The sequence below is a fragment of the Galleria mellonella genome, unplaced genomic scaffold, assembly GCF_026898425.1.
Source record: "Galleria mellonella isolate WM207_F2 unplaced genomic scaffold, CSIRO_AGI_GalMel_v1 utg99, whole genome shotgun sequence".
NCBI classification, from domain to species: domain Eukaryota; kingdom Metazoa; phylum Arthropoda; class Insecta; order Lepidoptera; family Pyralidae; genus Galleria; species Galleria mellonella.
Window position 1 is genome coordinate 2,096,027 of NW_026442184.1, and position 25,872 is coordinate 2,121,898.

The 25,872-nt window shown below is 33.3% G+C and overlaps 1 protein-coding gene across 2 annotated transcripts in view; it reads right to left on the reverse strand.

The window, feature by feature from the left end:
• The window catches only part of LOC113521483 (lysophosphatidylcholine acyltransferase), a 62,577-nt gene that overhangs the window by 7,018 nt on the left and 29,687 nt on the right, over window positions 1–25,872 (reverse strand). The window contains exons 3-7 of one of the 2 annotated variants that reach the window (XM_052902979.1): window positions 19,230–19,441; window positions 7,509–7,621; window positions 3,006–3,160; window positions 2,168–2,305; window positions 975–1,100 (exon numbers count right to left, since the gene is read on the reverse strand). In XM_052902979.1, coding sequence (XP_052758939.1) covers window positions 975–1,100; window positions 2,168–2,305; window positions 3,006–3,160; window positions 7,509–7,621; window positions 19,230–19,441 — 744 coding nt within the window. The remainder of the gene's footprint in view (window positions 1–974; window positions 1,101–2,167; window positions 2,306–3,005; window positions 3,161–7,508; window positions 7,622–19,229; window positions 19,442–25,872) is intronic. The other variant, XM_052902978.1, reaches the window with a different exon arrangement.

Here is a 25,872-nt window from a genome sequence, read left to right on the forward strand (position 1 = left end):
ATTATTTAATAAATAAAATGAGTGTTTACGCATTAAAAACATGCAAAAAATATAAAACAAAATAAATATAGAAGTTATAAAGGAAACACTCATAACTATTTTTCACGCAAAAGTGTATGAAAAATATGACCCGGTTTTTACGAAGCATTTGTATAGAGACACTGTATCTATATAATCTAAGCAAACGACATAATTTAGACGTATTCAGGCATAAACCTTGCAAAGCGAATTGTCTGCTGAACATGGCGTGTCACAAAAGAAACGTGCTAATCTTCCGTCCTTTAACGGACGCGGATCTGCTGTCAAAGATCAAACAAGTACTGAGTACTAGTTCTTCAGAATTATTTTGTTTAATTCCGCTACCATTAGTATGTATGTGACTACCAACACTCGAAGATTGACCACCACTATTACTACCAGAAGCTCCACAACCTTCCATATTAGCCGTCAATTTCCGAGTGTCATTTTGTTCACGCACATTTTGCGATAAGTGTAAATAAATATTATTTTTTTTATATTTCATTTCGTTCCTTTGGTGAGCTAGCAACAACTTTAATACTATTTCTGAAAGTCTTAATATAGATCTATTTTCGAAAAATATAATATCATTGAGAGACCAACTGAGTAGGCAATTTTTTTATTCATAGTCAGTTTGAATAACTATTGTATGGATAAGAAGGCCATATTTTAATCAAATACTTGCAATTAATTTTTACTTTGTATTTTATTCATCTTTCTTTTTTTTGTTTTCCTTCCTTTTGTTTGTTCATTTATTATTGTTAACTCCTATTTTCGTTGCTTTGTGTACAACGCCTTGTATCTATATTGTTGCTACTTGTGAAAACCTATTAGTGGCTTATTTTGTGATCTTAAACTGTATCTTTTTTTTATTTAGTGTAGCCCTGGTTTTCCTATGAATAAATAAATATTCATAAATTTAAAACACGTTTTAAAATGTTTCTTTTCAGTCTCACCCCAATTGTGCGCGGAGCTCGCTGACTTCCCTGGCAGCGGGTGCACCGGGAATCCCGAGGTGCTTGGCTCGCGCAATGAGGCGGCAGTCGTCGTATGTGTAGTCCAATACTGGGACGCCGAGTGCTCTGTAATACGAATATATTACATACATAATTAGTAGGTAATAAGTATATATTTCTTATAATTATTTGTATCTATAATAAGTTTAATATTTTAATATTTTGGACGAAACAATGACGAGTATCTATCTTATTGCCACAGCTAGGGGTGGAGGGGGGTATTAACGGGCAATGCCCTACCTTTAAATGAAAGGCCCCAAGAAAACTCACTTTTTCGAATTCACTAAATTATGACTTCTGCCCAACCAAAAAGTTCTTTTGCCCTACCTTAAACATAGATCTGGCTTCGGTCCTGATCTATCTGTATTCATAATAAACAACCCATAAGGGTTTCAAAAATGGAGGAAATTCTCTTCGTGCAAGGAAAACAGCCTAGATTAGCTGCTCGCCAACATAATCGTTCGCGATACAGTTATTATCCAGACCTCTAAAATTGTAAACATTTAAAGTTATTTTTAATAAAACTTCTATTATTATTAACTTATTTCTACATGTTTTCTTACTTCATCATCTTCATTTCAGCCGTCCACTGTCCACTATTGAACATAGGGCTTCCCCATAAGAGAGGTTTTGCCAATAGTTGGGAAGCTTGATAGGCGGGTTGACAACCAAAGTTCAAACATTACCAAAGGCTTTTGCTATTCTTTTAAGAGGGATGCTCCTGTCTATCCCACGACCACTAAATTGATTTTAAGTCCATTTAGTCTCATTACTTACTATCCTAATAACTAGGCTGTATAATTGTTTGCCACCTTCGTGGTATAGAAAGAAATCACTATAAAATTTGGTATACACGTAACATATCGTCATAGTCGTAGAATACTGACGGATCTGACAAAGATTACATATAAAGATCCGTCAGTATTCTACGACTGTGACGATATATGGGATAAAGAAGGATATAGACTATCCCGATCAATGAATATATTCCGGTCACGCGAACGAAGTCGCGAGTAAAAGATAGTCACATATACTGTATGATTGTTTGCCACCTTTGTGGTATAAAAAAGGAGATGTACTCTACCCTGATACATTATGCCTTTGTAAAGGAGATATACGTAAATAATACTTACTTAGCCATGACATCTCTCACGTTCCTCGCGTACAGTTTAGGGTCTCTCTTCTCCATCTCATTAGGGTAGTAAACGGGCAGAAATTCTATCTCGCACGAGCTGTGCACTTGAGTGAGCGTCAACCACAGAAGCTTCAACCTGCAATATAGAAATATCATATTTTTACACAACTCGGTATGGCAAACAAGCTAACGGCCCACCTGATGAAAAGTAGCAACCAAATATATATAAACTCGTGAGCAATGAATGCGGGTCACTAAAAGAAACCTATAAATCTTGGAAACCAAAAATGCCAGCTTAATGAAATAAATCGCGTTTAGTAAACAATCAAATACTCCTCAAATTAATTTATTAAAACTTCTTGAACTTGGAAAGATGGACCTACGAAATTACTGCATTTGATTTTGCTATTGTTTCTAATCTATATATATATGTTATTTTTCTTTAGCTATCCCAATATTGAAATAGAGCGTTCGAAATTCACTGTTCATCCTAAAGGTTGACTGGTACTGAATGCTACTAGCATTAAGTCCGACTTCTGTACCATATTTTCTTTTGATCAATAAAGTTATTTAAATAAATAAATATAGTTAAAAAGCCGCTATCAAAGTTTCCTATCCTTTTTTATAATCTAAACAATTTGAGTCTTTATTGGTCGAAATGGTCTATCTGTCTTTGAGTTTTGAGGTTAGAAATACATTTAACGTTTTATTTTATTTATATATGGTTTTACTTTTATATCAACCGTTCTCTGTCCACTGCTGAACATAAGCCTCCTTCTAGAGGAAGATCAGCAGTGGCAATTAACAGCTGGTATGATGATGATGATGATACTCACGCGCCAGGTCCCTCCCAGGTCCAGGTAACGGTGTCCATCGCGTTGGGATACCTAATGATGACAGGCTGAACCGGCACTCCAGGGTAGAACCCTCCAGGCTTGAACGTGATCAGGCAGGAGCGATTTGTGCACGTACCCTCGGGGAATATAAGCACCTGAAAATGAGAAGTAGGGGAAGTGGTACAGAATTGTCTACCAGAGGAAGACTTTGTGCAAAAGTCGTTTGATTAAGTACCATTCATGTTTCAAGCGTGAAGTAGTTGTGTTTTCATGACTGTATTTCGGTTTGAAGGGTAGGATATAGCAGTTAATTTACTGTATACAGAGACATAACATCTTACTCCTGGGGGGGGGGGGGGATTCAGTTACAATATCTATATATTGGGCTAATAACGAATATGTTACCAGAGGGAGAGGAAAAGTCGATTGCTTGGGTACCTCTGTCACATTCGTGTTTCAACCGTGAAGCAGTTGTGTTTGCATGGCTGTGTTTCGGTTTGAAGGGTAGGATATGGCGTGAATTTACAGGGTACAGAGGAATAACACCTGAGTCCTCAGGAATGGCAACGCGTGGGGAATATAATAGGCGAAACAGGAGCGACGGTTACCACTTTCCATCAGGTGGGCCGTCAGCTTGTTTGCCATTCTAAGTTGTATAAAAAAAAAACAAATTGTTCAGGTAAAGTTCCATAAATAAATATTATTATGTTTTTATATAGGTATTATAAATGCTAAATAAGCGAATTGGGAAACTGTCAAGCTAATTTACTCGGTAAATATAAACAAAATAAAGTCCAATTTACGTTTTAATTTACATAGAAGATACAAAGATGAATTCAAATATCAGATTCAGTATCAATTGTAAGTCATTAATCTAACTGCTTCATAGACCAAAACATACCGTTATTATTCTACGTGCTAGTCACAAATCATCAAAATCATCACAGCTGTTACTGTTTTTGTGCACGATGATTAAAAAAATAACGGTAGTAGGTACCTAAGCATTTGTTGGCCAGGCGATGACTGTTACTGTTAATGATTGATTTTCCAAGTGCGCATAGATGCTGAGCTTAATTAAAATCTATAACAAATAAATAGATATTGTGTCCCATAAAAAAAAAAAACTAAATTTAATTTTTTTTATACAACTTAGAATGGCAAACAAGCTGACGGCTCACCTACAGAAAGTGGTAACCGTCGCCTATAGACATGAGCAGTGCCATAGACATAACAGAGTATACTGTTTCGCCCATGATACCACCCATGCGTTGCCATTCCTGAGGAATCAGGTGTTATTCCTCTGTACCCAGTAAATTCACGCCATATCCCACCCTTCAAACCGAAACACAGCCATGCAAACGCAACTGTTTTACGGTTGAAACACGAATGGGACAGAGATACCCAAGCAATCGACTTTTGTACAAAGTCTCCCTCTGATCATTTGTGACATAACCACTTATGTTGATTTTAAAACTAAAGATTTTAATAAAATGTCTATGGGACCCATCTATAAGTATATCCTGTCAGATAAAAAAATAAAATTTCCAAATTAGTTTAGAATGAAAGGAGTTATGAAGTAACAAACATAAAAAAAAATACAACCGAATTGAGAAGCTCTTTATTTTTAAAGTTAGTTTAAATATAAAAGGTTCATTCTCCAGAGTTTGCGTGACATTTTGATAACATTACATTTGCCTAATATATTTATTATTTCTTTTTTCTTTGGCTATAGCTTTTTAAGTATATGCATACTTGGCGGGAGTTTAACTCGTAAATTTTGAAAAAGGAATATACAATTTAAAAGAAGAACGGCAGCCAGTTCCTGCGTCGAACATGTAAAAGCAGTCATAGACGCATAAAGTTCAACGTTAGTTACTAGACAGCTAAAAGAAAAAGTTTAATTAACATGAAAAATAAAATAACTTTTTTTAAATGTGAGTACCAACTATCAATGTTAAAGGTCAAAGTTCTTCTTTATAAAGAAAATATGTGCTTTTTAGGGTCAAATAGGAAAATATTAAAAACAAATCAAATATTTTGTATATGTAGTCGTTATGCCATGCGTTATTCACCTTGAATGCAATGACAAGACGCTAACCGGCTATTACTGTTGGCCATCTGCATTTAAATATATACTGTAATCCTCATAATTCATTACCGTTTACTCTTCATTATTACCATACGCTAAATCAGAGGAAGACTTTGTACAAAAGTCATTTGATTGGATACCTCTGTTGCATTCAGTTTACAACCGTAAAGCAGTTGTGTTTGCATGGCTGTGTTTCGGTTTGAAGAGTAGGATATGGCATGAATTTACAGGGTACAGAGGAATAACACCTGAGTCTTCAGAAATGGCAACGCAGGGGGTATCATGGGCGAAACAGTATACTCTGTTATGTCCATGGTACTGCTCATGTCTATAGGCGACGGTTACCACTTTCCATCAGGTGGGCCGTCAGCTTGTTTGCCATTCTAAGTTGTATAAAAAAAATGTATTAGTCACGATGGGCTGTCCTGACCTGTCTTTTCATTCACGCCTATGATCCCTCACTGGTGCCCAACCAGCGTTTACCGTCAGCGCAACCGGGGTTGCCATTCCATTATCATCAAGCGTGGCAACTACTTGCAAAACTCCCTAAGGGGAAGGCTTAAGTTCAACAGTGGACAGTTAAAGGCTGAAATCGTGATGATATACATCTATAGATCGATTCGCGTAAAGAAAGATTTGATTTTTTGTCTACACATTTGTTACATATGTAACGGGAAATTAATTAAACCAGTAATAAATTACTTACATATGCATACAGACATCGAATAAAAATTAAACATAATTTCTTGTTTGTAATATATTAAACTAAAAAAAAAAGTATAACCTATTGAAAACTACTTCATTAGTATTTTATTTAAAAAAAAACGATGCGAAGCCTAAGCTGGTTGTTAGTTGCTTAAACTCAAAGTTTAATATACGTAGTACAGAGCAAAAAAATCCGTTGTGAGGCGTGTACGCTGTTTTTTAATGAATAATAATAAAATGGTAGCCCCACCTGCGCTAACGGTATACGCTGGCGGAGCACGAATGATGGATGATAGGTGAGAATGAAAAGGCAGGTCAGTTAGCCCATCGAATATGAATACATTTGGAGTTCTGCATGGTCATTTCCAGGGGGGACCACAAGAAGATCAATCTGATACGGTATATTGTTAGTAGCCCGCATTACTAACAATCCTTTCCCCCTGTACACTGTGTTATGCACATCTGTTACAAAAGTGATTGACAAAAACCGCCTGCCCACGCCGCGGACTTTTTTGTCTCACTCGAATGACTCAAACGGCGATCCAACAGATATCATACCAGTTAATCGAACATCAAAATACGACGTGATTCAACACTATCGGACCTCTTTACAAGGTCGAATTATTATTAATCCGTTATTTATTTTTTATACCACTGAGGTGGCAAACAAGTATACGGGCCACCGGATTGTAAGCAGTTACCGTAGCCTATGAACGCCTGCAATACCAGAGGCATTACATACGTGTTGCTAACCCAGAACTTCTTTACCCCTTTTTGAAGAACCTAATATTGTAGCCTGTTAGAAACAGGGAGTTCATTCCATAACGTGTTCGTGGGAGAAAACATTTCTGAAACCACGTTGTACACGACCATCCAGGCTTTAAGGTGTGAGGGTGAACTCCCTGTCTATGGCATCATATTGAACAATTCCTCTGAGCACAGTCGTACAAGCGGTAGAACACGCAGAGTTAGGTAAAATCTCTTCTAAGATTTCAGGGTTACCACTACCGCTTGTAAGCCTGGAATCATCGATAATTCTCATAGCTCGTCATTATACTGAGTCAAACTGTTGTATTTGTGTTGTTTTTAATTAACTCACCGCCATCCACTTAATTAATGGCTCTCTACTTCTAGAGCGCGAATGAAATTTGAATAAAAAAATCTTGAATATTTCACAGTGACAGCAGTAGACTTTAGAAATAAAAGTACTTATACCTTTTTATGCAACTTAGAATGGCAAACAAGCTGATGGCCCACTTGTTGGGAAGTAGTAACTGTCGCCTATAGACATGAACAGTACCATGAATATAACAGAGTATACATTGCTACCCATGATACCCTTCATGCGTTGTCATTCCTAAGGGTTAAGGTGGAGGGAGAAAGGGATTGTTAGTAATGAGGTCTAACTGACCTATTGCTAGCAATACATCCTATCAGGTCGACCTCGACGTGGTTCCCTCTGGAAACCATCGTGGTTAATTCTAGTGAAATTCGTCACGATGGGCTAACTGACTAGCTTTCATCATCACCTATCATCCCTCACTGGTGCCCCGCCAACGTATACCGATAGCACAGGCAGGGTTACCATTTCATTATCACCTACTTAAAAAAAAGGACTAAGGTATTATGCCTGCCTGTATTTAATAAAAATTTTAAATGCTACTATTGTTAACCTAAATTAATTTAAAAAAATCCCAATAAGTACAAACCTGAGGCCAGTCTTCTTTAGAGGTAGCCCTCTCGATTATCTCCTTGATGGTATTCTGCCGGGAATTTGGATCATCTCTCCACACGTACACCGGTTGTGTATAATTTATAAGTTCTGTAAATATAAAAATATTCACATCAGAATATATCTATAATATTTGTTTTACAATATCATTGTCAAATACTGGGATTAAAAATTGAGTTCTATTAAAATTAGAGTTTTTTTTTTTAAACAATGCCTATTCGCGACGTTTATTACCCTTGAAATTCGTTAGCACCTAGATGTATTTTGTGTCTTTGAGCCTCAAAAGCGTCGAAGTATATTTGTCACTTAATAATATTTAATAGGTACACTACGTTCTACATATGCTTTTTAACAATTTAAACAAGGATACAAACGTAAAGCTATGCGAAGATGGCGCCACTGAGAAGTCTATTATCAAAGAGTGACATTAAAAAATTCATAACAGCGGAAAAAATAAAATATATTAGTTCTCTATGACTATAGATTGAAATATAGAGTTAATGTTTATTGACGTTATAACACAGTGGCGCCCTTATCTGTAAAAATTGGAGGTAAACTTCTTTATTAGATATTTCCCTCGAGTTCCTGTCAGTGTGAATCAATCATTATTGATTTAGTATATAAAAACTGGGAAACCAAACGAAATAGAAACAAATCTGTAGCAATGATTTTATCTTTTTGTGTCTTGCAATTTATTTGCAATCAAAGTAATCTTTGGCACTAATTTGTTAGACAACATCGTTTGTGCAAGTGTCTAGAGAGATTGTAGTTTCGCGCCAAAAGTGATTGGTAGATAAATTACTTTTTTATTATTACTATCTAGGTAAACAGGTATAAGAAATAAAGTAAAAAGATTAGGTATAATTATTAAGCGCTTAGTTTAGTTAGTCCATCTCAGTTCGCTAATTATTTTTAAGTACCAGTCAGATTTTAAAAATTCTTTTCGCATTTGATAGCTCATGTCTAGAGGAAGGTTATAGGCTATTCGACATCATGACACGACCACAGACAAAGCGCGAAATACAACTGTAATATGTTATATAATTTTACCATAGATAAAATATATCTATATAGAGTGTCTTCAAAAACACTTCATTTTTAAATGTATTCTTTTTAATTAAAACCTAATAGTTTGTTTTTATAATTTACGTTGAAATTCAGCATAAGTTAAAATAAAAAAAAGTTGGTCTTTCGTTTCCCTTAAAATGCAAATACTCGAAATAAACAAAATGTATTATATAAAATGCAATGTTTATTTAAAACATTATTCTTAACAATATTCTTAACTATTAATAACAAAAAAAAATAGAAATTATATATTCTGCACTTTTTTTTTCTATTCGAGGCTCAGGTTTCTTGTGTTTAAAACTTGTTCTTAATTTGAAAAACTTATATCATTATTATAAACTTACTTATACATTTAAAAAAAAATATATGTTTATTATTTATATAAAACACATTGAATAATAAACATAGTTAATTTTTTTAATCCAAGTTTCATTCATTTTCGAACCTAAATATACAAATATATTGTTTATATACATGTATAAATGGAAATCTTATGAAGCCCGTTCGAACCGACCGCGATGTCTTCACGAGCTCTGCGTGCTGCAGCGCGCAATGCGATTCGAGAGATTATGACGCAAAGCGTTGTACCAACTCCCCCTATAGGAAGCCTTCCGGATTGTCGCAACAATTGTCGGAAACAACAAACGCAATAGATTCATAAAATTCCCATTATACATAGACATTGTTCAAAAAAAGAACATAAATTTTAAAAATAATACTGAAATGACTTATAAATATCCAAGCAATACCACAATTCAATGAAGCATGCATAATTATTGTCAAGTATAAGAAACGACTGCAAAGTTGAAGCCGCAATGTTGTAGCATGCGAACGGTTGCCAAGGCATTAGTACACAATATAATAGTACCTACATTCAGTGAAAGCACGAACAAACCACTGTAACTGTGAACCATACGTACCTCTTGATTATATCGTTGATTTATTATATTTTTATACTTTCAACTTTTTTTTTTATACAAGCAGTTAGTGAGCACTAGGCATGGGTAGGTAATACGGATCTAATATCTATATTTTAGAGCGCTGTTGGGACTACCTCGCTTTTGTAGCGCCTCCAGCATGTTTGCTCAATCTCGCGTAGATGACTACTACGCTATAAGGAGAAAGAGGACTGCATCATTGCTACACAGAAAATGGAATGGTAACCCCGCCTGCGCTAACGGGATTCGCTGGCGGGGCACCAGTGATAGATGATTAGTGAGGATGAAGGCAGGTCAGTTGGCCCATCATGAAGAGTTCAACAAGAATGAACCATGATGGTTTCCAGTGGGAACCGCGTGGAGGTCAACCTGATAGGATATATTGCTAACAATAGGGTTATTAGAACCCATTACTAACAATCCCTTTCCCCCCGCTACACAGGGTTAGGGCAAGCACCATCAGCATTCTAAAAGTAATAGGTGAGAAATATAACTCGCCTATAATTGGGCATTTCATTCAGATGCTGATCTAGTCGGCTGGCTCACATCTGGGTGAACTGCTTAATTAAATCAATTTGCTTTTCTTTTTTACTAACATAGTTTGTAAGAAAATTGTTACTAACAAAATGGACCACATTGTGGTCTGAATAATAAAGTATATTATTATTATTATATATACTCTGGACATTGACGGTGGAAAAAAGGTTTCAATATCGCCCGTATCGATCGGATATCTATTTTCGAATATTTTAAAAGTCATCATCATCTTCCTACCCTTATCCCAATCATTTGGGGTCGGCGTAATAAGATTTTATCCATAATACAAAAAGATTTGGTTTTTAGTTTTACGACCGGCCACCTGCCTGACGTCAACCCTCTTTGGGAATGCATTTGTTGGTGGTTTCCGCCGCCTACGGTACGGAGGAAAGGATTGGGAAAAAAGGAGGGGAACGTTGGAAATGTGTAAAGGAAATTGGGGAATAAGGGACTTATGTGGGAAAGGAAAGGGGGGGGGGGGGACACAGCAGTTGCGGAAAGGACTGGGACACTGCAGCGGCCGGGAGGCCGGGATCGCATACCCGTATGCCTTTATTCTAGAGTCGGACAGATTTCTAGAAAAGAACACCCCTGACGTTGTTATCCAATATTATTTTTTGAATAACAGACCTTTAACATAATCGTTATTGGACTGATATATATATATATATATATATATATATATATATATATATATATATATATATATATATATATATATATATATATATATATATATATATATATATATATACTGTTACTAAAATATATAGATATTGCTTTACATTACCCACCCCTAGCGAGCATACCTTACTCGATTCTATAGTTTTTTTTTTTTTGTTTCGTCGGCAAACAAGCTGACGGCCCACCCGATGGAAAGTGGTAACCTTTTTCATGTGAAAGGATATACTTTCAAATTGATCTCGTAGAAATTTTAGCAAAATCGATTCAGTAACTTTTTGTATCTAAATCACTGGTTTTACCAAGATTAAAGACGATATTTGTTGTGGAACACAACCTTAAATTAGAAGGGAAAGGGATTGTTAGTGATGGGGACTAAATACCCCCATTGCTAACAAACCCTGTCAGGTTCACCTCCACGCGATTCCCCCTGGAAACCATTGTGATTAATACGCATGTCGCATTCATCACGATGGACTAACTGACCTGCTTTCATGCTCATCTATTACCTCTCACTGGTACCCGCCAGCGTATACCGATAGCGAAGGCGGGGTTACCATTCCATTGTCCATTGAAAAAAAATCTTAGATATTACCTTTTTTTTATGCAAAGTGGTAACCGTCGCCTATAGACATGAGCAGTACCACGGATATAACAGAGTATACTGTTTCGCCCATGATACCCCCCATGCATTGCCATTCCTGAGGACTCAGGTGTTATTCCTCTGTACCCAGTAAATTCACGCCATATCTCATCCTTTAAACCGAAACACAGTCATGCCAACACAACTGCTTCACGATTGAAACACGAATGGGACAGAGGTATTCAAGCAATCGACTTTTGTACAAAGTCTTCCTCTGGAATATATATATATATATATATATATATATATATATATATATATATATATATATATATATATATATATATATATATATATATATACATCATTAGGCCATTGATAATGACCGTTATCTTTAAATAACAATGGACTGTATAAGATAACGGCATTAGACTTGCCGCGGTCCAAACAACGTATATTATGACAGTCGATGGTAACTGACACCATTCAATCCAATAAATAGTTATTGAAATGAGGTGCTCGTTTTAAATTGAAACGGATGCCGATGTGTTTTTAATTTAGTTCGGAGAAAATTCTGATTGTTCAATTTAATTGTACTTTTTTTTTATTTTCATTTGTTATTTATAATTTTATTTTGTTGTAATTTATTTTCAACCAACTTCAAAAAAGCTTTTCAATTCGTTTGTATTATTTTATGTTTGTTGCCTGATAACTCCGTTAATTAAAAAACGAATTAAAAAACTCTTTTTTTTCTATTTGAAAGGATATACTTTCAAATTCATCTAATAGAAATCTAATCATGATGGGCTTTATATAACTGGCCTGTTTTCATTCTCATCTATCACCCTCCACTGGTGATATATCCGCCAGCGTACTTTTTATCCCGTTAGCGCAGGCGGGGTTACCATGGACACCATTTTCACCCATCGAAAAAAAAAACCACCGGCCCTTCGGAGCACATAGCGAGTATAAAAATATGTCCCACAAAAAAAAACCGATTTCAATTCTGACAAAAACACTTATTTTAATTTAAAAACTAAACTACTAAATCTGAAATTTTATAAATTTCTGTGAAACCAACCTTTCAGATAAAAAAAGAATTTTAGAAATCACCTTAAAACTGACGGAGTTATGAGGTTACAAACATAAAAAAAAAATACAACCGATTCCAGAACCGACTTCTTTTTGAAGTCGCTTGATAAATAAATTTTCAATTTAATACTACTGTACAATATATCGTGACAGACCGACTTTGGTTCAGAGAGGCCATTAGAGCTATGCGTGAAGAATGTCCATAGCTCCTACAACACGTGATGGTCGGTGGTGGCTCCCCGTCATAAATATGGATCCAAGAAGATCGGCCTTTTCTTTGTTCTGGGCCAACGAGTCATCCTCCCTGCGCAAAGGTGGAAAAGATGACTTACAGAAATTCCCTTGTGCAGCTTTGGCAAGAGACCAGAAAGCTCGATGTCTCTTGCGTATTGTGTGTAGATTGAAAGTAATAATAAAATTTGCCTGTTGCGTATAAGTCTAATACGAGTCCAATATATTTATTTATTTATTTATTTCACACTAATAAATAGTGAAATGAAGGTCGATAACATCCTTTGAACACTACCTGTATTCCACCAACGAAACTGAACATTTCCAGAAGGAGACTTTGTACAAAAGTCGATTGCTTGGGTACCTCTGTCCCATTCGTGTATCAACCGTGAAGCAGTTGTGTTTGCATGGCTGTGTTTCGGTTTGAAGGGTGGGATATGGCGTGAATTTACTGGGTACGGAGGAATAACACCTGAGTCCTCAGGAATGACAACGCATGGGGGGTATCATGGGCGAAACAGTATACTCTGTTATGTCCATGGTACTGCTCATGTCTATAGGCGACGGTTACCACTTTCCATCAGGTGGACCGTCAGCTTGTTTGCCATTCTAAATTGTATATAAAAAAAATTTAGATTGTGTGCCACAAAAAAAGACTTTAATTGTGGTAAATCTAGTTATTTTGAATTAAAAACTAAACTACTGTACCGATTTTGATAAAATTGCAATGAGACCAATCTGTAAATATATTGTTTTAAAAAGAAAAGAATTTTCCAAATCGGTTTACAACTGATGCAGTTGTGAGGTTACAATTATAAAAAAAATACAATCGATATGAGAACCCCTTCTTTTAGGTGTCGATTAAAAAACATGACAGAAAAGCGATTAAAAAATTGTGTGATCTAAATAAAAAACAACATCAATCAGATAACCAGTTGTTTTAAATTAAAAAACTACTCAATGGATTCTGATGAAATTTCTGTGTGACCAATTTAAAAATTGATCTCATAGGAAAATAGAAAAAAAAATAACTGAATTGAGATTCTCTTTTTTTTTAAATTCGATACATAGAGTAGATAGATACATAGGTAGAGATAGCGAGAAGAGACATTGTTTTATGCTATGTAGTGATACTGATATGTATCTATTTAAAAAACAAACAGAGTTTCTTTTTTTTTTTAGTACGTTTGTTCCGTTGTGGAACAGGCTAAGGTCGGAGACCATGCTGCCTCAAACAGAGTTTCGTAGCTCCAGTCAAACTGTTTATAATTACTCTCCTCCATCCAAAGATTGCCTGGAAGAGATCGCGATAAAGCCTTCCATTTTATTATCAGTATAATCTCTTCAGTGTAAACGCAGTGCAATAAATTTCTTGTATTTGTTTGTATTTAAATAAATTTACTAATGTAATCTTTCAGAGGAAACAATAAAGTATACTATCGTAAAAGAAAACCCATAAATATAGACGTATCGACCTATGGTCACGCTATGCAGTGAAATCGAGGACTTAGCAGCGTTTAGCTATAGGGTAACCTAATAAATAAATTAGTTATGACACGACAGAGCTAACGACCTGCGTGTTGCCATAGAAACACAGTTTATAAGATAGATTCTATATCAGCTGATTTAAAAAAAGGAGGGACTCAATTCGGTTGTATTTTTGTATGATATGTTATCTAATAACTCTATAAGTTCTAAATCGACTTGTAATTTTTTTTTTAAGATATATTTACAGATTGATCTAAAAATTTTATCAGAAATTCAGTCAATATATATATATATATATATATATATATATATATATATATATATATATATATATATATATATATATATGTGTCTGCCATATTTTAGTTGTATTGAATTTTTTTTTTTGTAGACTATGAATATTATTAATATATTCTAAAAAAAATTATATAATTACGTGTAAGTATATATTATAATTAAATTTGACGTACTTTTTTAGAATGATTTATAAAAAAAAAATAGTGTCTATAATTGTTGAGAAAATATTTTTTGAAACTGTATCAATTTTTTTTTATGGTACTTGAAATGACCGAATAATATAATGGTCAACCTGATGAAAACTGCGTCTGTGGAATAGCACCATGGGCATCACAGAATACACTGTGACGTCCAAAGAACCCCACACAAGTCACCATTCCTAAGAATGAAAATGCTATATTTGCTCCACATAAAAATCACTATTTTCAAGTAGTGGAAGTAATAAAAGTGCGGTTTGAAATATTTTTTTTTTGCCACGCTAGCGCAGTCGCAGCACCAGCTAGTCTAAACTGCGGTCTGCGGTGCGACACCGCTATTATAGTAATGGTGGACAGTAATCTTGTATTTCACTTTCTATCTTGACGAGTAATGAAGGTATCTTGACCTCTCCGCAGCCATATTGAATTACTAGTACAGTCAGCAACAAAAATCTATATACATTAGTCATTTTAATCGAATAATTAATAAAATTAATATTAATTGCTATTTTTGCATTCATTAATAGCTGATTATTAAGAGACCAAGGAAGAGAAAGTCCTCAATTCTCATATTTCTCTTTTTGTAAACTAAACGATATCTTCATCAGTTCTGAACCGATTTTGACAATACTTTTCATAATCAATATGATTTAATATTTATCTTTTATGACTGAAGTCGCTAGTTAGCTTATTACAGAACAAAATGTTCAATTATTACGCATAATATATTATAATAACTAGTATATTTTAATTCGTCCAATAAAAAGTGGCAACCCTACTCCAATGTCAATGACACGCATAATCTGTTTCTTCATAGTTATAATTATGATTGATTGACGTTACATATATTCATAGATTAGTTGTGAATTATTTAATTGGAAACTTCACTTATACCTTATTTGTGAAGGTCATGGCTGCGAGCAATTATAAACGTAACTAGATAAATGGAGAAAGTTAACACTTTTTTTCTACTGTAATCTTTTTTTTTTTTTTTAATATATTACACCAATAACTTCGCAGAAGAAAAAAAGAAACAATGACCTTTAAGCAGGTCAGTTAACCTTCATGACGAATTCAACAATATATCGATCACGATGCTTTCCAGGGGGAACCACGTTAAAGTTGACCTGATAGGGTATATTACTAACAATAGCATTGCTAATCTTCATTACTAACAATCCCTTCTCCCACCAGAATTCAATCTGTTACCATCGATTAGAAAAAATAATCATTTTGCTTCATCTAATACCATCATCATCATCTTCCTACCCTTATCCCAATTATTATTTGGGATCGGTGTAATATGGTTTTATACATATTACTATAGGAATTGGCTTATAGTTTTACGTCAACCTTCTCTGGGAATTCTTCATCTAATACCATTCTAGTAAAAGACCTGTCGAAACTTTCTAGAAGCACTCACACACTTACAACTTACCCACACACAGCCGCAAAATCGAATACTACTTGAGCTAATACCAAAATTATATAAAGATATAATATTATTATAAACGTTTCAAATACTTGAAGTCAAACGGTAGATTACATTGATAGAATTAATAACAATTTTTTTTCTAAACTTTCTTTTTAAGAATTTAAACCATAGTTGAATGACATTAGCGATAAAGTCAACTTTTGCATTCTGAATAAAATAGAACATCCGTGTCAAGTAAATACTGTAACTGTTATAAATCATAATTTAAAATTGTGTTCCATAAACAATTTACTTCAATCGTGGACAAATCAGTTATTTCGATTTAAAAACTCGACTACTGAACTGAGCTTGATAACATTATTTATTTATTTATTTACATGAATTATTTACATGAACAGTCTTTCAAAAAAAGCGTTCACGCTCACTTTTTATCTTTATCTGAGCAGTAAGTGCTATATATTATTCCCAAATTCGTGTATAATATAGTATATATCATATATGTGTAAGTATATTTGTTATTCATATATATTTATTAGTTTATATATGTAATTTTAGTATGTATGTATATCAATAATTAGTAGTACCGCATTCGAGTATTCTGACACTTCCCTATGGTTGACTGGGAGAGAATGCTTTTAGCATTAAGTCCGCCATGTACACATATTTATACTAATGAATAAATAAATAAATAAATAAATACAAACTAGTGAACGAAATTCGATCGTAGTCCATTAAATATTTGTAACACATTCATTTTAATGATTCTGCACTCCTAGAGAGTACTATAGAGTCCTATAGAGTACTATATAAACTTTAAAAGGTCTACGTTTCAAATCTGTGAAACATGACAGTTTACGAGTCTCTCGCGCGTTTAATCCGAAATCTTTGGTTAAATCAAAGATTTCTGTAATTCCTTGTTCTTGGCAATTAATTGGGAAAAATAGCAGCTGATAGCTGTCTTTCGTTTCACTAATAATATTTGCATAGGAAGAAAAGAAGCAACAATATGATTTATTGTTTTTATTTTATCATTCCTTCTATGTAATTCCATGTTCTTGTCTACAGTAGAGGAATCTTTAGACTGTGGTCACACTGTATGTTAAGGCACTGCCATTTTGATAATGTAAACGTTTCCTTCTATGTTATGCCTTGTTCTTAGCGTTAAAAGTTTGGTTGTCAATTTATTAATTTTTATTTTATTGTTTTTGGTCGAGTAGCCGCCATCTTGTAATGACTTCCTTTTGCATTGACATGCCATAAACTAATAAATGAATCTAGCAATTTAATCATCATTTTTATTTCAGAAATATATAATTCCCAAATGGAACATGAACTTGGCCAAATCTTAACTACTCCATGCATCATACAACGTGCTTAAAAATGGTACAGTTTTCTCTTCATCTATTAATATGGGTAAATATAAAAGAAAACTTTAAAAGAGCTCGCTCACTAAATACTGTTGAAATGTTTCGCTTAAATAAAACAAACGGTACTTGGCGTATATAGACAAACCTTCGATTAGTCCGTGACCGTTCATAAAGACGGGACAAAGGCACGTGACCAAACATACGTTGGAAAGATACGAATGTTCTATTCAACCATAGACAAAGCATTGTTACGCCTTTTTAGTTTTTCATTATTTTTCGCATGTAGCTTTGTAATGAATAAGTAGATCTTTTCAATGTAACACATGGATTAGGTCCGGGTTTTGTGACTCTGTCACTTGTTTAGGTATCATGGAAAACAAATTACAAAGTCACGAAAAACATTTGTGTGTTGCGAATACGAAACCCATTAATATTGAAATTTTCAAATTACTGACTCACTCTAGTGAATTTTCAAATTATTAATTCACTTTTGCGCCACCTACCCGCTTCTATCTATTCTCCTTCACCCAAAGTTTGTAAGTTATTTGCCCTAGCGATAAAACCGCCTTTTGTACCTTTATGTCTTTATGTATATTTTTTATCTATACTTTTTTTCTACTGATTTTTCTAATTGTCATTATATTTTTTTATGTTTTTGGTGCTATAAAAAGTTAAAATAATAAAATTTTAAGTAAAAATCCATAGATAGAGAACTTCAACTTAGAGTTATCCTTAATCTATGCGAAATTTATAATTTTTGAAAACTTTGTATTGTCAGTCCTAGGTCATTCAAGATTAGAATCCATATTACTGTCAAATAAGAAAAATAAACATATTGCTGTATATAATATCTGTATCTAATCTACTTAGAACGTTAGAAGAATCTTTGTCTAATGCAATATTTGTTACGGATGTACTTAACTTTATTATTTTAATAAAATAATTTTGAATGAAACGTAAATAAAAAAGTTATCATTATACATACATACAATATACATAAAAATCAACATCACTGCTACAGACAATAAATCTGAATAACACGTAAATGTTTGTCATATAACATGTCATTGCATGTCCATAACATGACAGTACCAAGTAAACATAATAGTTGCGTAAGCACTTGTAGAAAGAAAGCTTACTCAGATAAAGTCATACGCCGTTACGTGATCATGAATTGCAGTATTTAAGTAAATAATATATTTAAATTAACAATTGGATTACATCTACAATAATTACGTAACGAAATGGCAATTGTTAGTATTGACCATAAGGTTTAAATTCCTTTGCAAAATCTTCTACAAAAGAGTTTTCTCTTTTGACATATCCAAAGTGTTAGCTCATGCTGTGCATAGTAGTTGCTTTACCTTTTTTCCATATTGCATACATTAATAAATACAATTTTTATAAGTACCTGATCAAATTATGATAATACCCAAATAATGGAGTTATTCCCCTTCCTTAATGGTCGAGGAATGGGCAGCAACGTCACCAAAGCTCAAACTGCGGTTGCCAACCCGCCTGCGAAACATGGCAACTACTGGCAAAATGCCCCCAATGGTAAACTACCATAAAGAACAACCAAGTTCCTTATGACAGTCTATGGGGAACGGCTGTAATAAACAGTGGACAGATAACAACTGATATCGATGATGATGATGAAGAATGGAGTTAAAAATGATGATAAATATTACTAAAACATTAATAAAAGAATTAAAACCACCACCTCCATAGACCCAACACCAAAACCCCAAAAATACTACCGCCACCGAAAAAAAAGCACCTACTTCCAACATAATTGTCCATGCTCTCTTTCCGGACTATTACAGACGACATCTTGGTGGCATAGACAATACAGCTGTCGAGGAACGAGGAGTGCGGGGCTATCACCAGGATGGGTGCCTCCTGGCGACTCGCCTGGCGACCTCTGACCGTGATGGCCATACCCCCGGCCAAGTATGACAGTTTGCCGATAAAACATATTATCGGTTTCAGGGACCTATAAAAAACGTATCAATTCAGTTTAGAATACAAAAATATTCCTATTTCTAAATATAGGTCTATAATTCTTCTGTACGTTTGTATATCATACATACGTACATATAATAATGTATTATAACGTATGTATATTTAACCGCTGGACTGATTTTGATGATATTTTTTTATTTACTATTGGACTCTGTAGATGGCGCTGCGATAGGAAATTAAGTTTGGATAGAACAACGTCTGTTAGATATGCTAGTATAAATATATAATTCAGTGTATTATAGAATAAAATCATAAATAATTGAAAAACTTTTATGGGAGTGTTCTGTTAGTAAAATTTTTTTTTAAATTATGAAAAAATACTTTATATATTTTCTAAAGCTTTATTTAAAAATAGAACTTTTTAATATCATTACAGGTTGTGTCCCACAAAAGAGAATCGACTTCAATTGTGACAAAACCAGTCGTTTTAGTCTAAAAACATTTTACTACTGAATCGATTTTAATAAAATTTCCATGGGACCTATCTATAAGTATAACCTTTCAAATAAAAAAAAAAAGAATTTTCCAAATTGATTTGGAACTGACGGAATTATGAGGTAACAAACATAAAAAAACTAAAACCAAGTTTTTTATTTCGGTTGATAAATGCATTATAGTGAACCAATGGGAAAATACCCCATTATGTGTACTCTAAATACGCTCCACACCTAAATATTTACCCGCGTACTGCTAATTTAATTAATTAGCCACTAGCCATAAAGTGATGATTACAGCTGACTCACAATTTATAAAGCACATTCCCTATGTGATATTAAATCGTATTTTCTATGGGATTGAGTGAATTATACGAATTAACCTATATTTAATGCATAATTTCAATTTATCTAGCACTCTATATGCAAAAATTAGAACAAGACAAAAATGTGTTGCGTCTTGTAACTACGTGATATAAATATGACATAGTTACGATCCGGATATACAACAAATTACATATTAATAACTGTATTATTATGACAATATTAATATAACATAACTCGTTTTTATTTTTTTGCAATATGATATTTATTGTTATAATATTTAATATCTATGTGTTTTGATAAATAAAAATTACGAATTAACTACAAATTTAGACGCTGGAAACGACAAAATACGTTTGGGATCATTAAAATAATTTTATACCCATGTTTAAATAAATGATGACTATGATGACTGAATTGATTTCACCAGTAGGGGAAATATAAAATTATAATGTAAAAATTTGACGTTCATAAGCGGATAAAATGTCCTACATAAATAAATGATTTTTGAATTTTGAATTTGAATTTTGAATTTTGAAACGATGTTGAACTATAATTATTAGAAAACATAATATATTGACAATACATACTTGACATAATTTTAACATTCGTCATGAATATATGACAGTTTTATAAAAATAATTTCATTACTTTTTTATAATAATAATAATAAATGTATAATATTTAACTTTAATTGAAAAATTGTATAAAGACAATTAATAATGATATATGATGATGATAATTCAAATATGTATTTCCATGTACATGTAAAGACTAAAAGGATTGAGATCTATATAACCATAAATAACCATACCATCTATTATCGCGGTGGAAACTATCTTTTATGAATTCAAATAAATAAATTCATCAGGCCTGTTTTCATTTCATTACCCTTCACTGGTGCTTTTTAACGCAGGCAATGTAATATTAAATATTTAAAAAAATTACATATTATTATGATTTGATGTATAAAAAAAATATCTACAAAGAAATTAGTTTACTACGCCGGAAGAGAGGCAAAACATGTTTGAAGGTCAAAAAAGGCCAAATATTTTTAATTTTGTATCCATCGATTTAAACTTATATATTAACTGATATTGGATTTATTGTTTTTTATCACGTGAGTAAGTAACGAAAATTTTATCCGTTGAGAGTGTTTTTTTAAACAATTTTTAGGAAGAAAACATCAGCTGAATTTATTGCCCGTTATTCTCAACTGAAATTGCATTCTAACCCCTTTATAAAAAAAGACTACAAATATATCATAATTAAGTTGTTGTCCGAATATAAAATATTTTGATTATTTATAGTAGGAAACTTGTGTGAAGCAGATCACTTCAAGACGATATATTATGAACACATACCAGTTTTTAATTTAGATTTTAAGTAATATAACATTTATATATATATATATATATATATATATATATATATATATATATATATATATATATATAATTTTCCTTTACATTACATTTCTATACTTTCTAAAAAAAACCTCAAGTTGTTGGCCCATAGACCGCTATAATTCAAGATACACACAACAATTTATGGAACCCTAAAAACTTTCTAATAAATTAAATTGGATATTTTACGCCCTTTATGGTTATAATCACGTGCTCAACGTCTTCCATCGAATATTTCGGGCGTGTCTATTGAAATTATAATGCCAAACGCAACATTTTGGGTACAAACATTACACGAGATGCCACGGCATAACGCCATAAAATTTCACCTAGTTGTTTGTGTATAATTGTTTAACGGAAACTTAGTTATCTATGTTTACTATTACTTGCGTTTGCTTCAAAATTACAATAACAAAAGAGAGGTACTCGTTTAACACTTTATCCCTTATTCCTCAAGAATGACAACAAAAAAGAGTTTCATCACAATAGTTACAGCGTATTGTATAATGTACAAAATGCTTGTTGATGTCTTTAGACGACGCAGACGGTTTTTTTTTTAATAGGTAAGAATGAAATGGAACCCTGCCTGCGTTAATGGTATACGCTGGCGAGGCACCAGTCAGAGATGGATGGAGAGGATGAAAGCAGATCAGCTAAGGCACCGTAACGAATTTTATAAGAATTAAACTCGATGGTTTCCAAAGGAAGCCGCGTGGAAGTCGACTTAATAGCGTACATTGCTAGCAATGGGACTGTTTGACCCCATTACTAGTAAACCCTTTTTCCCGGCGTCAACAGTTGCCACTTCACATTTGATGTGTTGTCAGCTTATTTGCCATTTCCGGTTACATAAAAAAAATATCCGGAAGACTTTTTCAGTGTCAGTACGGCGCTTACGTTGCAACGCAATGACTTCTGTCGTAAAATGAAAGATGGCAAAACAATGAAGTTAATATATATATTCAGTCTATTTATATATTGTGAATACATGAATTAGAAATATTTTATAAAGTTTATTCTTCTACTAACTCCCACCTAGTACAGAAGTAACTGTTTCATAATACGAGCTTCCACTATTTTTACTGATGTATGTAATAGGGATACTGAAATCGAAATATATATTTAAAAGTGGCAACAATTATATAAGAAAAACCGTTGCAAATTATTCACTTAATTATTTTAATGACGTTTAGACCAGGGGTGGGCAAATATTTTGATAGTCGGGCCACATTGCAGACGAGGATTTGACACCGGGCCAAACAGTTTTTTTTTTCTAATTTTAAGTTTAATTTTTGCTAAGGATGTCAATTAATGAATTTTAAAACCAACATTTTTGAATCAAAATATTATATAAATATTAAGCGCTGAAAAGAGCGGTTGTCCGGGAGAAAATTTTGACTCCCACCGACCCTGATAATGTGTAAGTATTGCTTTTGTCTAAAAATTTTTATGCACCAATTTATGTTATACCAAATAATAATAATAATAATGGTCTTAAATATAATAGATCTAATGTCGTCCTCCGTGGCGCAGCGGTCAACACGCCTGCCTGCGACGTGGAGGCCCTGGGTTCGATCCCCGGCCAGGTCATGATGGAAAACGATCTTTTCCTGATTGTCCTGGGTCTTGGATGTTTATCTATATATATGTATCTATTATAAATATAGTACCGTTGAGTTAGTATCCCATAACACAAGTCTCGAACTTACTTTGGGGCTAGCTCAATCTGTGTGATTTGTCCGTATATATTTATTTATTTATTTATTTATACAAAAACTAATATTTGTGTTTTTAATAACAATATATACAATGTTTCAGGGGCCAGACAAAATTCTACTGCGCGGGCCAATTGCCCAGGTCTGGTTTAGATAGATAAATAGATACTCTTTATTGTTTAGCTTATGTATGCCCACTCATTAATTATTTAAACTGTGCTTAATACAAGTTTTCGTTAACTATAGGTGGTAGCTTTTAATAGACTTACTGTTGTTATAGATATATCCACTGAGATACAGGCTTAACCTACTTCAGTGGCTAGTAGATCTAACTAAATATATGTAATTTATTATTCAATAAAGACAGTTATTACAATTATTAGTTATTTAATTATTAAGTTAAAACAGTTGAAAAAATATATAGGTACATATATACTCACCTGTTTACTGACAATTCAAAGTAATAAATGTGTAAATAAATAATAATATAATAATAATAAAACAACATTAAATTATAATTAACTATATGATCTGGGCTATACTCATATAAGTATAGTCGAAGCTGTGCAATAACAGTATGCAATCGCAGTTAATGATGTGCCGAGACAGGCTGACTCGAGCACTGATACGAATATTTAATAGATACTTGGGTACTCGAGTACACTAAGTATTGAGGTACATGACATTCGAATCAGAGGGCCTACCATGAAATGTTTTCCGAAATTTCGAATCCGAACGAAACAAAAATTTGATGCTAAAATTACATGATACGTACCATTTGAAAATATTAAAAATGCTAAAGCATCGTTCCTTTGAACTTTTATGGTAGGGTTTATGACAAACGAAATATTAAGCTCCATTTACTGGGTCGATTTCGGTGCGAACAGAAACACGAAATTGACCCTGAAAATTCGGAAGTTTATTTCATGGTAGACCCCAGGTTTCAAGTATTAACGCTACTCGAATACTAATCACGAGTTTATCACAAGTTTTATATTTCTGTGTCATTGTTTCATAATGTTCTCCCCTTGATTACCAAAGAAAAATAAATGACTGAACATTCACTATCTTCATTAAAAGTGATGATGACGATGAAGTACTCGAATGGATAACTATTCGAGTACTCAGAATCGGAATCAAAATTTAACGAGTACTAAAATTTTCGAATATTCGAAATACTGTAAAAAAAATAACTCGACACATCACTAATCGAAACTTCATTATTGCTAGGTACATTTCGAATAATAGTGGAGCTGTCGTGCTTACAAATAAGTTATTACATATGTACAAATAAATGAAAGCCATGCGACAAAAGCCTATAAACAACGACCAGTGAACGAACGGCGGACAAAACGATGGGAAAATGAGAAAGCAACAACAGAGGTCTATTCAAACGAACTGCCATACAAAAGGCTCGGGCAATAGTTCCTTTTCATGTAATATATTTCAAAACTTGTATGATTAATAATCGTATTGCGTCATTTTGCAATTACATAATTGTACCTATACAAGAAGGTGTCTTAGATTATATAGGTAGTGTCTCCATACAAATGCTTCGAGAAAAACTTGACCCGTTTTTCTTTAATTTCCTTTCAATACAATTTTGCTTGATAAATAGTTATGAGTGATTCCTTTATAACTTCTATATTTATTTTGTCTTATAATTTTAGCATCTTTTTAATGCATAAAAAGTCATTTTATTTGTTAAATAATTAAATATAGTTACGTCAAGATACATATAGAAAATTAAAACACTGATAGAAAAACGAGATTGCTAATTTGACAATTAGCTGACAAAAAGTTAATCAGTTTTTGAGGCTCGATACTCTATCTATATAATCTAAGACAGAAGTATATATTGTAAAAGCCTGTACGTTGACAAATATTAAATTTTACCAGTTAATCTCAGGATTTTCCAACATGAGTTGGTAAATGTAAGGATTTTAGTAAAAAAAGATACTTTTTAAGGCTCTTACCAAACCTAACCTAATTGCTAACAATGGAAATCAAGCGACAAGTACATTGCTAGCAATATACCCCACCAAGTAGACCTCCCTGTGGATCCCCCTGGAAACTATCGTGTAGAATTCCAAGTGTATTTATCACGATGGGCTAACTGATCTGCCTTTTTCATTCTCACTTCTCATTCCTTACTGGTGCCATGCCAGCGTATACCGTTAGCGCAGGCGGGGTTACCTATCCATTATCATCCATTAAAATAAATTACGTTTCTGTCGATAAGTGCAAATACTATGCAGTAAATACTAAAATGTTAAAATATTTTTAAACAAGTTTCAAGTGTTAAAAATTAATTTCTTATTTTTGCATCATGCGCAGCGAGATTTTTATTACTATTTTCTGTTCCTTTTAATTTTTATAAGAAGTACATATTTGTTACCCATGTTATCACCCCCACTGGTACCCAGCCAATATAAATTGATAACGCAGAAGTTCTATGGTCATCAACTTAACTCGCTGATTATAAAAAAAAAAGAATCATGAAGAAATGTTATCATAATCCCT